Here is a 15246-nt window from a genome sequence, read left to right on the forward strand (position 1 = left end):
GTTTCTTAGTTTTGTGTTGTACCTGTGAGAACTCTTTTATTAGGCCCGTCTTATAGCCATTGTAGATGTAAATAACGCCCCTGTCCTCCATTGGGGCTCCAACCACAACATCACTGTTGCCATCCAGGTCAAGGTCAGGAATGACAGAGATAGCCATTCCAAAACGTGCATCTTCATTTACAGAAGGACCGATGAGGAAACCCTGCTCATCAAGAATTCCCTTTACAGGAAAAGGCAGACAATGTGAGACAGACGGCCGAGGATGAGATAAAACAAAAATGTGGTGAAGAAAATGTTTTCTTACCTTGGTGACAGAGAATATGTAGACCTTTCCTTCCTCTCTCTTCAACTCGTTCATGTACATGGGCGCTCCAACCAGAAGCAAATCTGTCACCCCATCATTGTCCACATCCACTGAGCACAAAACGCTTCCAAAGTATGACCCAATCTGTAACAAGTTCAGATATTTACCATCCTGATGTAAACTGCCTCTACTGGTTAAAAACATCATCAATATTGACTACCTGTTTCCCTCTTTCTGAATCCACAACCACAACTTGCTTCTGGGCATTCATGGTGTAGACAATCACTTGTCCAGAGTGGTTGGAGCGAGGTGCTCCAGCTACAAAGTACTCTGTTGGCCCATCAGTCAGGGTGGTGACTGCATAACCTGTTCAGGAGCACAAATAATAAACACATATATAGAGCGCTTAATATGACTTAGACAACATTTATCATCATTTTGTATGCAAAGAGTGTACACAAAACGAAATTTCGTTTTGTACAGCTCTCATAACATTTCAATTTTTCGTAAAGTGCAGCAGTGATGCAAGCATTCATTTTTTACATTTATTTATTTACTTTGGTTGATTACATTGGGAGTAAGCTGCAAGTTATTATTGATGATGCAAAAATTAATGACCTGAGTAACTGTAATAGATGATTAAACTACAAATGTCATGTAAGGATGCCAGTCGAAATGTTCTGATCAGATTCAACAGGATCGGAATGAGATTGTAAAGCAAATAACTACATTTACATGGACACAATGTCCCCACTGCCATATACACTCACCGGCCACTTTATTAGGTACACCTGTTCAACTGCTCGTTAACACTTAATTTCTAAGCAGCCAATCACATGGTGGCAACTCAGTGCATTTAGCTATGTAGACATGGTCATGACAATCTCCTGCAGTTCAAACCGAGCATCAGTATGGGGAAGAAAGGTGATTTGAGTGACTTTGAACGTGGCATGATTGTTGGTGCCAGAAGGGCTGGTCTGAGTATTTCAGAAACTGCTGATCTACTGGGATTTTCACGCACAACCATCTCTAGGGTTTACAGAGAATGGTCCGAAAAAGAAAAAACAACCAGTGAGCGGCAGTTCTGTGGGCAGAAATGCCTTGTTGATGCCAGAGGTCAGAGGAGAATGGCCAGACTGGTTCGAGCTGATAGAAGGGCAACAGTGACTCAAATAACCACCCGTTACAACCAAGGTGGGCAGAAGAGCATCTCTGAACGCACAGTACGTCGAACTTTGAGGCAGATGGGCTACAGCAGCAGAAGACCACACCGGGTGCCACTCCTTTCAGCTAAGAACAGGAAACTGAGGCTACAATTTGCACAAGCTCATCGAAAATTGGACAATAGAAGATTGGAAAAACGTTGCCTGGTCTGATGAGTCGATTTCTGCTGCGACATTCAGATGGTAGGGTCAGAATTTGGCGTCTACAACATGAAAGCATGGATCCATCCTGCCTTTTATCAACGGTTCAGGCTGGTGGTGGTGGTGTCATGGTGTGGGGAATATTTTCTTGGCACTCTTTGGGCCCCTTGGTACCAATTGAGCATCGTTGCAACGCCACAGCCTACCTGAGTATTGTTGCTGACCATGTCCATCCCTTTATGACCACAATGTACCCAACTTCTGATGGCTACTTTCTGCAGGATAATGCGCCATGTCATAAAGCTGGAATCGTCTCAGACTGGTTTCTTGAACATGACAATGAGTTCACTGTACTCAAATGGCCTCCACAGTCACCAGATCTCAATCCAATAGAGCATCTTTGGGATGTGGTGGAACGGGAGATTCGCATCATAGATGTGCAGCCGACAAATCTGCGGCAACTGTGTGATGCCATCATGTCAATATGGACCAAACTCTCTGAGGAATGCTTCCAGCACCTTGTTGAATCTATGCCACGAAGAACTGAGGCAGTTCTGAAGGCAAAAGGGGGTCCAACCCGTTACTTGCATGGGGTACCTAATAAAGTGGCCGGTGAGTGTATGTATGACACATTTTTTGTGTGATCGGCCGTTTCGTTCCTATTACTTATACATAGATAAACAGTATCATTCTATATTTTTTGTTAAATCTGAGTATATTTCAATCCAATCATACAATTTTCTGCATGTAAACAAAGCTAAGGAGAGCAGCAGTTTATGCCAAATGACAATCTGATCAACACGCCTGTAAAGGGTTCTCAGGGTCAACTTATTCTTAGTGAAGCAAGCTGAGCTGAGTGTGCATGTGCACCCAGCATCAATGTGATATATTCTCGCTTTGATTGATTAGATGTTAGATTATAACAATTTACATGTTACAAATCTTTCGTCCCATCCGCCATTTTATTCCATTACTTATGTGTATGCAATGGTACAATCTGATTATTTTGTGCATGTAAACATAGCTAAAGACACCTTTCCAGTAAACTACTACGCCAGCGTTGTCCCTGTTCTCTATGAAACAGAAGTTGTTTACATGGACATAAATATTGTAAATCAATTGCCGATTGAAACAGAAATTCATCATGTCCGCACACCAAATAGAATATGGTTGGATTAAGCTCAGTCTGAATAAAATTGTTTCGGGTTGAGAGGGATAGTTTAAGCACATCTATTATCCACTTTCTGTCCACCTGTCATTTAGGCAAGGGCAAACTGAACTGATGGCGCCTGTGTGTGGAGGATGGGGCAGCAGAGGAATGCCTTCACCTAAAATCTTCAGAGTTTGCCTCCTAGATGGAGGGCAGGACAACAGAATTAAGAGTATATTTAATTAGTTCTTCTGCTGCCTAACTATATTCACGGTCTGGTTCCAAACTGTGGCTTAAGTTCAATTCCCGTCCTTTTTATTTTTTTAATCTATATTTTTGATTTTGTTGGTTCGTCTGGACTTTTTCCAACTTTTCTCACAAAAAGTTTTTGTGTAAAGCATTATTTTTCTTCATAAGATCTTCTTGATATATGCTTTCAATGATTATTGAAGTTATGTATAATACTTAAAGTTTCTTTCATTATTTTATGTTTATCCAATTACGGTAGTAGACACAGTTTGTGTAGAGTGTAGTCCATTTTCTTTACTTTATTGTTCTTTTAGCCAAGTGTGTATATGTATGATTTAATTTGGCTACTTTGTTCGCTGCTAGCGTAACAGAACATTCTTATATTAGACTGAATATTTAGCACTTTAATCTTCCATCCACTTTACATGGGCACCAACCAAATTACTTGTTAAACTGCTAACCAACTCAGCATCCGTATAATGTGAACATTAGAAAACACAATCATACTATCAAGCAAATATTTACAGTTTTGGGAAAATGTATATACCATACCCAGCAGTGAGCTATGATTTCTCTCTTGAAGTACTCCCTCAAAGGCAGAGAAAGGGAAAATGGTTGCTTTAGATCCTTTTTGATGGACGACAGTCCCACTCCAGGCATAAGCTCCTACTGCACCAAGCATCATCACAGCCTAGAAGAGCAAGGAGCCCAGTAAATACTGTACAAACTTTAAGAAAACCATCCTTGAAGGGATTATCTTACAAGAGAACTGACATTCTGTGATGTACATCCATTAACAATTACTTTATACATTTTTTTCTGCTACTGTGTTGTTTCTGTACCTGCTGTTTGGCGTAGTGTGCACTAAATCCAACCTGAGACATTTCCATTTTAAAGTTATCCTCCCCTTTTCCAGTACCTAAGGGGAAAAAAGCATTATAAAGCACAAGTTAAAAACAGCAGCACTGATCAACGACAGCCATTATGAAGTGTATTTTGCATTTATTGTTGCTCTAAGTGAAAGTGAAAACAATACAGGAACAATATGCACCCTCTATGTTGAAGATCCGATTTCCTAAACTCCCGGCAATAGTGGAAAGGACTGCTTCCTCTGACACATTGAAGAAGTATTTCTCTGTTGGCGTGCTGGCTATGGATTTGATTTCCTCGATAAGGTTTGTTGTATCTAAGTTATTTCTGGAGTAGTAACCCAACACCTGTGGCAAACAAACATGAAGAGTAAACATGGACATATCAATATTAAATAAATAAGGTATATAAAAAAGTTAAATATCACAAAACATTAGAAAGTTGTCTTTGTCTACTGATTGACTCTATACCACCCTTTCTCGATAGCCACGGTCAGATTTATGGTAGGTTATGCTCTAACCAGCTGAATTTATAGCTGATTTCCCCCAATACAGTGCAAAACAATGTCATAACTTGATGACACTTTATTGTGCCTTTTGCAGAGTCACTTAAAGAATTTTGAGATGAGGGAAGAGATGCCCCTCCCAATCAATTTACAGGTTCTTTGATGGATGTTCTCTGCCACCCTTTAATATTCTATTTTGAGTTCATTTTACAAACATGCCACGATATTTAAGTCAAGTCATTTTTTTCCCCTGTTTTACTTAATTGTATAAAGATTGTCTGTAATCCCGCTGCATTTTTCCCCCGGCACAGACCTTTTTTTCCCTCCATCCTTCTTTTTTTTTTTTGAAAGTGGAGCCTTACATTTTAAATAATTTTGCATCTGAATTTAATGTTTTAACAAGAATAAAATATAAATAATATCATGTATGAATTAAATGAAAATTTATATTTCATAGATTTTCTTTTATAAAAATTATAAAATAAGGATACTGGTAAGAAGACAACAAAGTGACATTAAAAGGTTTGTAGACTAGAAAAAGTCAAAAGAAGTGTCATTCTTATTAACATAATTTGATGGAGATAAGACAAATTAATCTTTAACTATTTAAAATAGGTTGAATAATAAAAAAATAATACACAATGTAATTTGCAATTTATGCACAATGCAAACCGCAAAGTTTGGATAACTAGTTTTAATTCCAACATCAACTTTTATTTTGACTTTTTTTTTTCTTTTTCTTTTTTTTAAGAAAACGTAAAATCAGTGACTTTTAGTTAACAGACAAAACATTCATTTCTGGTCATATTTTTCAATATTTGTCTTAGCTTATTCTACATATAAATATTATTTTCAGGCTTTTTACACAAATTTAGTAAAGATGCAGAGACATTTCGGTTTCTATTGAATTGTAGTTTGTGTAAAGATTTATAAAAACCATTATCTGGTCATACTTGAAGGAATTTGCCCATTAATATTGAGAGTCAATAAATAAACAAGTATGACTCCTGACTTTTATTCATGCTTTAACTCTTTTTGTGCTTCGAGACCACTTTTTCTCCATTTATACAGCACCTGTAGCCTTACCAGTGAAATAACTTTTAGTTTTATTTTCCACCTGTAGCTCAGCCTTACATGTGGGTGCCTAAACTGGTGCAGGAGTCTGTACACAAACCCTTTCGTGCTAAACAGAACAAACTTAAAAATTACATACCCTAATGTATTTATCTCCAGAAGTTTCATGAGATTTCCCATCTGACCGTTAAATGTTCTGCATGAAACTGGTTTGTGAAGTATGCTGCTCCTGTCATTTGGCTGGAGAAAATACACTAACCTAAAGTTGTCATTGTGATTTGTGGGTTCTCTCTGACCATTATAAAAAAATTACCATGTGAACCAGCGTTAAGAGATTACTTTGCATAAAAAAATAAATATCATGGGATTTGTTATAACAATGTTTGCATTTTGTTTTACAGTGTTTTCTGTTTATTCCTTCAAAGTCATACTATTTGATTTAAAGAACCTAAAACGGTAGTGTATTAGTATTGGAGAAACTCAGTCACTCAAAGTATCAAGTTATTATTGGTTGTAAGTTTAGACTAGGGGTTTTAATGAACCCATGGGCCCTTACCTCTTCAGACAGGTATAAAGGGATACATAAATAAAAATAATGTCATACCGCAATACCAAATCGGGTGATGCCTTGCTTTTCACACAAAGCGATGATTTTATCTTTTTTGTCCTTATCGTGTGACTCCCCATCAGTAACAACCACCAGAACTTTAGCAGCACCAGGTCGACCCCCATTAGCTTGAGTGAAACCTTGCTCACTGAGGTAAGGATAGAAACATAGGACATAATTAAGCAAAATAACACTTTAACTGTAGACAGACTGTACATCAATTTTAAAAGGATACACGTTTACTATAAAACCAACCTGGCGAACTGGATCGCTTGGAAGGTATTGGTAAGTGTACCATACTTCTGTTGGATTTGGGATGCTGCATAACTCATCTCATTTTTGTTTGTGTACTGATTCAGTTTAAATTCGATCCTTGGGTCAACACCATACTGTATGACGCTCATCTGGGGAATGAAGGAAAAACTAGCATGAAGAAGAGCACTAAAATAGAGTGGTGTGCAGAAAAAGAGGTCCAAACTTGGTAAAAGTTTTTGGTGTAAATGTGTTAGTCACCTGTGTACTCTGAGGCCCAATATCTAATGAAGGTATTAATTTGAGCAGGAAATCCGTCATTGGTTTCCATGGAAAAATGCTGTTTGAGCCATCCAAAACAATCACAATGTCCATTGGCCCTCCACATGCTGTAAAAATGAGGGAGTGTCAGAGCAACATATTTAAAAAAGCAAAACAAGCAACATCTTAAACAAAGTCTTTTTCACTGTTGGACCAAATATAAATATTGCCCCTTCTGATCTATTGCTCCAAAAAAGCGAAGTTCTGCCTGTAGCCTTGCTTTCACTGAGAACACATCATTTAATATGACCTCAATTATGAAAAGTATTTAATTTGCTTTTCAAAAGCAGGAATAATTGGAAGAATAAGGACAGAAAAAACACCAGAAATACGCAAATTCTGTCTCCCAACAGGATTTTGTATATGTGAAGTGGGTGGGAGGAACTCTAGTTAACACTACATTCACAGTGGACACAGGGAAAGAAAGTGCCTAACTTACTGTACCCTAGAAAATATGCTAAGTGTGGGAAAAAAATCGCTAGTTTTTTCTGTGAAGCAGGAAAGAAATGAGATGAACAAGTTTGAACACCTAGAGCTGGCTCTAAAAAAGATATTCTCAGTAAAATTGGGAATAACTAGTTATCTTATGATTTGTATTCATGTAAAAAATAAGAACTTCTTTTAAATTCCACCTCTTAACACACTCTTTGAAATAATACTTGTTTTTTTAAATATGACAAGGTTTTATAACTTTAACTTTTTTCTAAAACTCATCATACAGTAAAACTATGGCACAATGCACACCAACACATTAGGTTGAGAAAATTCCTATTCATGCGTGGTTGCATTTATTAACTCAAATAGTAGCATAATACCAATATAATTAGTTTAATATCTAGAAGTAATTTTGTAAGTTTAACCGGCCATTGCTCCATTGTTTCCTTGCATTTTGTGGTATAAAAAAAAAATAATGCCATGAAATGTATGTTGAAACTCTAAATATTCAGCCTCGGTCTTGGTCACAGAATAATACTACTGCGTTAGCCACCATTCAATCCTAAGATGGCGGCACTTAGACGGTTTTATGACAAATTCTGTAAAACTAATTCAGTTGTCATGAAAATGCAAGCAGAGTCTTATGCTGAATTTAATACTTTAATACCTTAACACTTGATTATTACCATAATATTTCTTTTAGAAGTTTTGTTTAACATACAGTAATGTTTATAATTCAGGCACAATTACTACAATTAATGGATACTTGTTGCTTCTTCCCCTTATCTATAAAACAGTTATTTAAGCCTAACCCAAGAAAAAACTATTTCATTTCCATCTGTATGAAGAGAACACACTGCGTCTTTAATCCCATCTAAATAAGGAAGAATGAGGCGATCTACAGAAATGTGTGGTTAAAGGGCTTTAACATTTCCCGACCTGTGGTGTGTAGAGAGAAAGGAGGGACAATGGTTTTTTTCTGTGTTTTTGCCTGTCCGGCTGAGCTTCGGGACAGCAAAGAATTTTCTTCTCTTTTTTTTATTTAAATCAAATGTGACCTGAACAGATTAGTGGTCCTGATGCACGTGATGGTCAGCCTGCCTCGTAGCACCTCCTAGCTTCACAGTGGAGTGGACCAGAGCGTTATGTAAACTAGGACTACCTGTCTTTGAATCTGGTATGCTATAATCAGATGCCTGAAAAATTTCATATCCTAATGACATTTTGGCATCAAGCCAACTGTGCCCTTTCATTCTTGGCATTCTGTGAGCCGCATGGAGTTCACTCGCAAGTTTCTGCATGCATAGTTAAGCATACCTACTCCCTACATTTCTCATAACAAATGCCTGGATTTCAAACAATGCCATGGCATAATCAGACTTTGCTTTATAGCTTTAAAAAAACATAAGACACAAAGTTTAGTTTGGCATGTTGCACTGTTTCTTCTCCTACAGCAGGAGAGCAGCAGAGGCCATGGAGGTGCTGTGACCAGTGTCGCTGCCAGCTATTTTTGATGGAGCCGCCTTGTCAGCTCGGTGTTACATGTAAACCTGTTCGGCATGAATATTGTCTTGGTGAGAAATACATTCCTATTTCATACTATTCCAATGAGCTGACTTTCACAGAAGCATGTCAATGTGAGTATGAGGGGGCCTTGCTGTTCCGATGGAGCATATAATTCACCTAACCTCACAGCTGTCTCAGGTCCTTCTCATACAAGCCAATCATATAATACAGGCAAGATTAATTCACCTGCTTTTTAGACAGATGTTTATCACAAATGGGAAAGAGTTGAGCAGGTATTAAAAAAAGTAATGTCACGCTGGATCATCATTCCGCTTCATTCTGTCTCTCACTCTGCATAATTTGTTAGTTCAGTCTCTAACACTATGCTCACTCTGCATTTTAGCAGCTTCATCTGGTCTGTTCCTGCCTGGCTGTGACTCCATCCTGGAGAGAAATATCATCTGTGCTGCCACCATCAACACCTTTGTTTATAGATGTTGGAGATCGGCTTGTTTTTCAGTGTAGTCCTGTTTCTCTGACTGTGACTGGCTGGATTTGCTCTCTTTCATTCTCTGACATGGGAGCTGGCTCTGAACTCGTCTGCCTGGCTGTGCATTTCCTGGACAGGGCCGGCCGTGGAGCTGGTTAACAGTTGCCTTTTGTATCTCTGCTTCTGTCTCCTTGAACCCCACTTGGCCTCGGCAGATGGCCGCTCACACTGAGTCTGGTTCTGCTGGAGGTTTCTTCCTGTTAAAAGGGAGTTTTTTTCCTCTACACTGTCGCAACAAGCATTATTTGTGTGAGGGATTGTCTTTGAGTCAATGAGTTGATGCAATCAGCTGGTTTTCCTTAGATAGAAAACTTTGAACCTGACTGTATGATCTGGTTGAAAATTTGCTCTGTAAAGTGCCTTGAGATGACATGTGCTGTGAATTGGAGCTAGATAAATAAATTGAATTGAATTTAAATTGAATTGGATGAGCCTCCCTACTTTTTAACACTATACAATGGCCTATGATTTTGCCGATTTACATTACAAACAGTAAAGTAGCCTACTTTATACAGTTTATCTGAAAAAAATTGATTTTAGGGCCACAACTTAGTCAGAGTTCAGATTTCAATGGTTAAGAAAAGTATTTTCTTTAATAGCAGATGCTTTCCCAAAAGTTTTGTTCAAATGCCTCTGTAAAATAAATTATTTATTGGCTGGTGTTGCTGTTGGTACTAAGTTGTAGAATTCAAGCTGTAACAACTAAAACAACAGCAAAATATGTGAAGTGAATACTTTCTGAGTCTCCGTTCCTCAAATCAAAAATCAAAATACTTGTAGTCATTTACAAATTAGGTAAATAGTTAGATGAAAAATACACTTAAAAAAAAAATGGAAACATATCTTACTCTGAACAGCAGGAGAGAAGGCAGGCTGTGGCTGAAAGAGGGCACTGAGTTTCGAACAAATTCCTGGATAAAAGTTCTGATCGCCACACCGCTGTCCCCAAAGAGGACCACACATCTGCAGCAGGGAAGAAGAAACAAGACAAAATTTTTTCCTTATCACAGATAAGTGCCAGTTATTTAGACATATGTGGGAAAGTCAAACTTAATTTATTGAGCACACGTTCAAAGATTGAGGTTAAAAAGTGCTTAAAAAAGGAGTGACCAAAAAAATATAGAAGCTTTCTACGGTTGAGAAAAGAAACCACAATTTAATGATGAAAAATAAAAACAAAACAGAAGTGTAGTAGGTGACCACAAAAAGCACCTGAATTAATTAACTCAGACTGCAGAAAGAGGTGTTTATTTGATTTAAATCAGAAATAATGTACAGGAATGTTCTTTGTTGTGCCAGCTGTCAAAAGGTATAGACTTGTATCTTTGCAAAGTGCAATGGTGATGATGCAACAATCATTTTTAATGTTCTTAACTAGCTAGATATAACTTCCTGTTCTTTGGTTTTTGCAATGTTGTGTCCTTCATTTAGATTATTCTCAACCATTCAAGATTGATATAACTTCATGTCCTTAGAATCTATTTGCCACATTTCACAAGCTTAGAAATCACAAGAAAAAAAAAAACAAAGGGAAATTTTGGGAAAACTTACCAAAAATTCATTTCCCGTAGGGATGCGGGCTAGAGTCAAACCGAGAGACATGTTGGCATTCACATTTGCAACTTCTGGGATGCTGACGTCATCTTAAAAATAAATAAATAAATAAATAAAAAGGACAAATTAGAATTAATTATTTCGTTTGTTTCTACTCTGCATTTCACGCAAAGAAAGCTTTAGGTTGCTTTAAGAGCACCAAGACCAGCTTCTCCATTTAGACCAGGGGTGTCAAACTGGTTCCAGAAGGGGTCGTGTTGCTGCAGGTTTTCTTTCCAACCGAGCAAAAGCAGTAAGAGTCCAATCTGAACATAATGATTTGATGAGATGACTGGAGTCTGGCGTGCTATTGCTTGGATGGTAAGAAAACCAGCCGCCACACGGCCCTTTCTGACTCACTTTGACAACCCTGATTTAGAATTTTTAGTACACGGCCAATGTTTAGCAGAGAGAATATAGGTAAACAAAAGCTGGATTTTACCTTGAAGCTCAAGCTTATCACAGCTGTCCCTGGGTCCCGTGACCTGACACTTGTAAACATCCCCCTTCCTGTTGTTACTCCAAGGAGCACCAACTAGCAGCCTGTAAAGAGACGGATTGTTAATGTCCAAAAAATGTGCTCTGTTGTGTTTGCAAGTAAAATCTGACAAAAAAAATGGGAACAAATCAAAATAAAAAGATGGATTACAATGTAGACAACATTTGCAATCTGAATATATTTAACCTGCAACAGTTTTCCCCCACTACCATCAGACTCCTGAACTGTAGAAAAAAAACTCTAAATCAAGCCACATACTTTGCATCCCACTGATAACACCAAACCAAAAAGCACTCAACTAAAAGAAAAAAGAAAACGTTTTTCCACTGCGTTTTTGCATAATATATATTTGTCTCTGCACTGCTCTGAACTTTCATATCAACGCATTATGCACCATGTTTTTCTCCCGCGCTGTTCACTTTTTTTTGTTTGTTTTTTTTAAACAGTGTCCTGTCTGGCTAAAAGAGAGCCCGACAGATTTTACTTTTACAAGTGGAGCAGTATGGCTATCACCATATTGTTCCGCTTGATTTATGCAAATAAATAGCTTTATTAATTTTATGCAGGGAGCATTGCAGATTTTATGGACACTGCAATATAAGTAGACAGAAAAGGAAAAACAGAAAACAGGAGAAAAGATGAAAGAAAGAGGAGATAAAAGGAAGATAACGATAAAACGTCTTCAGTCTGCTTCATCACCTTTAAAGACATTACGTTTCATCACCTACTCTGCCTTCAGGACTCATCATTGTGAACTGTATGCTCTGGTTTCATGGCCCTCTCTAAGCCTTAGAAGACAACATCATTGGCTTACTTTCATTTACAAGGTCATCCTGGGTAAACTCCCTCCATACCTGTGTCACCTCATGTCTGTAGCTATCAGTGGTTACAACTCACGCTCTTCAAGTCGTGTTCTTTACACTATTCCCAGGATCAACACAGATCTTGGCAAAACATAATTTTTCTATGCAGCACCATGGTCGTGGCACAATATTCAAAACTCCCTGCAATTACGGACTCTTATTCCGCTACAGCATTTTAAATCACTATTGAAAACCGCTTGCACAGAGAATTGTAACTGGTATTCTAAAGTCTAGTTTATGATTGATTTTATTATGTTGTCCTGTGTTCTTATATGTCTTGCTGTACCGCTGCCTCTTGGCCAGGTCTCCCTCGAAAAAGAGATTTTATCTCAAGGGTCTTCCTGGTAAAATAAAGGTTAAATAAATAAAAAACAAAAACGTAAAAAGAACAGCACAACCAACTGATATAGTATAAGAGATACAATAAAGTAACACCTTGATACTGTTGCTGAAGTATAAGTAGTATTATTCAGTCTGACATGTTTACTGTGGTAGCTAAAGATAATAATATGGGTTTTCAGTAAAGAAATTAATCTCTGAATACCTGGAGTTAAGCACCTGTAGTTGTTTGTCACACTGTTTACCTTTGATCACTGCTGCATTTTATGAAATCGAAATACTCATTTCACTGCTAAGCTGCTGCTTATTTACTGCCTGAAAGCTTTACAAAATTACATTTCTTTTTTTATACACTCTTTGTGTACAAAATGACAATAAAAGTTCTCTTAGTCTAAGTCTTAGTACATATAAACAGGCTATTTTTATAAGGTAAATGTGGCTAAACCAATATTTATGAATCTGCTTTATTTTGAAACTAACCAGTTTTGCATCACTAAGAGTGGGGGTGCACATATCTATGGGCTGGTGCAATTTAGACCCTTTCCAATAAGGTACTTATGGTATTTATGTATAATTTATATAGCAAAGATTAAAAAATAGAGTTAGTTTATTGTTAGGCTTTTCATTTTAGTCAAGCTTAGGCTTTTAATACAGATTAAGATGAGCTGATAGTGGACGGATGTTCGGGCATGAGTTCTTGTAGCTTCTTTAATGAACAGGAACTGGGGGGTGGAGGAAAGTTGGAACACATTGTTCCTGTGAGTGCATACAAAAGCACGTAGAAATGCCCGTCGGAAACAACTGTTGTTCAAAGATAGGATCCTTCATGGAAAAAACATACTTTATTCTTCATTGATTCATTCAGGAAGAAGTTACAGGAAGTGAGTCCAGTTGATTTAAAAGCTACAGCCTCCCAAAGAAGGGGGCTCTTAGACTTTGGACTGCATGTGGATTGTATTAATCTGTAAGAGCCTCAGCACTTATTCTGTCACTCCAACTTGTAAACTTTAAGTGTTAAAATCTTAATCTATTCTTACGTGCTTCTTTCATTGTTTTAATGTGAAAAGTTGGAGTTAATTGAGGGTGAACAAACCATTACATTATTAAACATCTACCCTGTTTAACTGACTGGATGAAATTTCATCTGTGTTGTATGTTTACATGTAGCACATTTGACAATAAAGTTGAGTTGAGTTGAGTTGAAAATGTGGTATGCAAGAATTGAGTTGAAATAGCTATATCAGAATAATTGTTATTAGAAAATAATGGGTGTAACACTTCAATCATTTCGATGCATTTTTCATTCCATCAATGTTTTTTTTTTTTATCTGTGGTCAACTAGTAGTTAATTATGATGTATTTTGCAATCTACTTCACTGCCTTTAAAACATCAGCATAACATGTTGATTTAGGATTTGCATTCTGAGCAAGATTCCAACATGACAGCATCAGATGTTTTGCAGGAGAGTCGTGATCTTCTCTCAATTCCAAGCTGTCAGTAAAAAAAGTCTTATTTGTCTGAAGGAGTACCGTGATATGACGTAAATATATGGGAGGGACTTTGTCGGTGTATTTAATGTCTCAGTTCAATCATCATATAAGTCAGGGGCTATAAAACAAGCATTAATACATTTAGTTGCACAAATAACTTACAATAAGAGCATTTCTCTACATATGAAACTAGATGAAGAAAAGAAACCCTAAAACAGGATTCTTTTAATATTAGACATCTGGAAACATTCCACATGATGTGTTATATGAAGATCTAGTGGGTGACTCAGAGACGCTGGTTTTCCCTGAGTTATGCAAACAGGGCACTCCTCCAGACAGTGAATTGCTCTGGAAGGGTGACTGTACAGACTGGGAGTGTAAACATTACTAGTCTATGAAGTTTTGTTACTGTTTTACTAAATGTTTTACATTAGTAATATGAACTGTAGGAGGCTTTAAAAACAGCAGCAGCTAAGCGCCATAAGAAAAGGAGTCTTTATAGACCCTTTTTTTTAATCACATCCTTTAAATTCTGAAGACTACTATGGGTGCTTTTATACATTCAGATAAATACAAGTTGGTGATGTTGTTGCCTTTTATGCATCTGATTAAGATGTAAATTAATTTCGAGACACATCTGGGTGTATGTATTTTAAGGTTATATTTAAAAATGTGTAGCTGATTTTATCTGCCATAGGGAAATTCTTAATCATTCAGTCACAATATCATGAAGATAATTGTGGACCTCCCAAAGTAAGTTTTCCTTCTGTCTTAAGCACAAGGTGCCACATGCATCTGTTAATTACATGACATGAAAGTATTAACACCATTTGATTAACCCACCATCATACAGTTCATTAGATGGTTTCTGCTCATGTGTTTTGGTGTTTAAAGATCCTTTTAACTGCAGAGCAAAAGCACATGACCTTGTGAGAATGAGAAAAGTCCTATATACATATGGACTGAAAGGCCAATCAACGAGGAAGAAGCCATTACTCCAAAAGCTACGTTGAAAGCCAGACTGCATCTTGTAAGACCACACAAAGCGGAAAAATAAAGCTTTTGGAGACATGTTTTGTAATCTGATGAAATTGAAATTGAACAATTCAACCACGATGACCATTGTTACATATAGAGGAAAAAGGAGAAGCTTGCGAATGTGAGAACACCATGTGAGATATTAACACAAGGGCCCCGTCCACACGAAGCCGAACCCTGGCCTAAAAACACACATTTTTCACCAAACCAGCCTCTCATCCATACGAAGCCGGCGT

At 37.4% G+C, this 15246-nt stretch overlaps 1 protein-coding gene across 1 annotated transcript in view; it reads right to left on the reverse strand.

Moving 5' to 3' along the window:
• itga2 (integrin subunit alpha 2) overlaps window positions 1–15246 on the reverse strand; it is a 36580-nt gene that overhangs the window by 15432 nt on the left and 5902 nt on the right. Inside the window, exons 3-14 of the mRNA XM_015382619.1 lie at window positions 11223–11323; window positions 10739–10830; window positions 10036–10150; window positions 6637–6764; window positions 6379–6527; window positions 6121–6271; window positions 4119–4284; window positions 3910–3986; window positions 3620–3758; window positions 525–670; window positions 305–448; window positions 23–220 (exon numbers count right to left, since the gene is read on the reverse strand). Coding sequence (XP_015238105.1) covers window positions 23–220; window positions 305–448; window positions 525–670; window positions 3620–3758; window positions 3910–3986; window positions 4119–4284; window positions 6121–6271; window positions 6379–6527; window positions 6637–6764; window positions 10036–10150; window positions 10739–10830; window positions 11223–11323 — 1606 coding nt within the window. The remainder of the gene's footprint in view (window positions 1–22; window positions 221–304; window positions 449–524; window positions 671–3619; window positions 3759–3909; window positions 3987–4118; window positions 4285–6120; window positions 6272–6378; window positions 6528–6636; window positions 6765–10035; window positions 10151–10738; window positions 10831–11222; window positions 11324–15246) is intronic.

The sequence above is a fragment of the Cyprinodon variegatus genome, unplaced genomic scaffold, assembly GCF_000732505.1.
Source record: "Cyprinodon variegatus isolate N-32 unplaced genomic scaffold, C_variegatus-1.0 Scaffold260, whole genome shotgun sequence".
Classification (NCBI taxonomy): domain Eukaryota; kingdom Metazoa; phylum Chordata; class Actinopteri; order Cyprinodontiformes; family Cyprinodontidae; genus Cyprinodon; species Cyprinodon variegatus.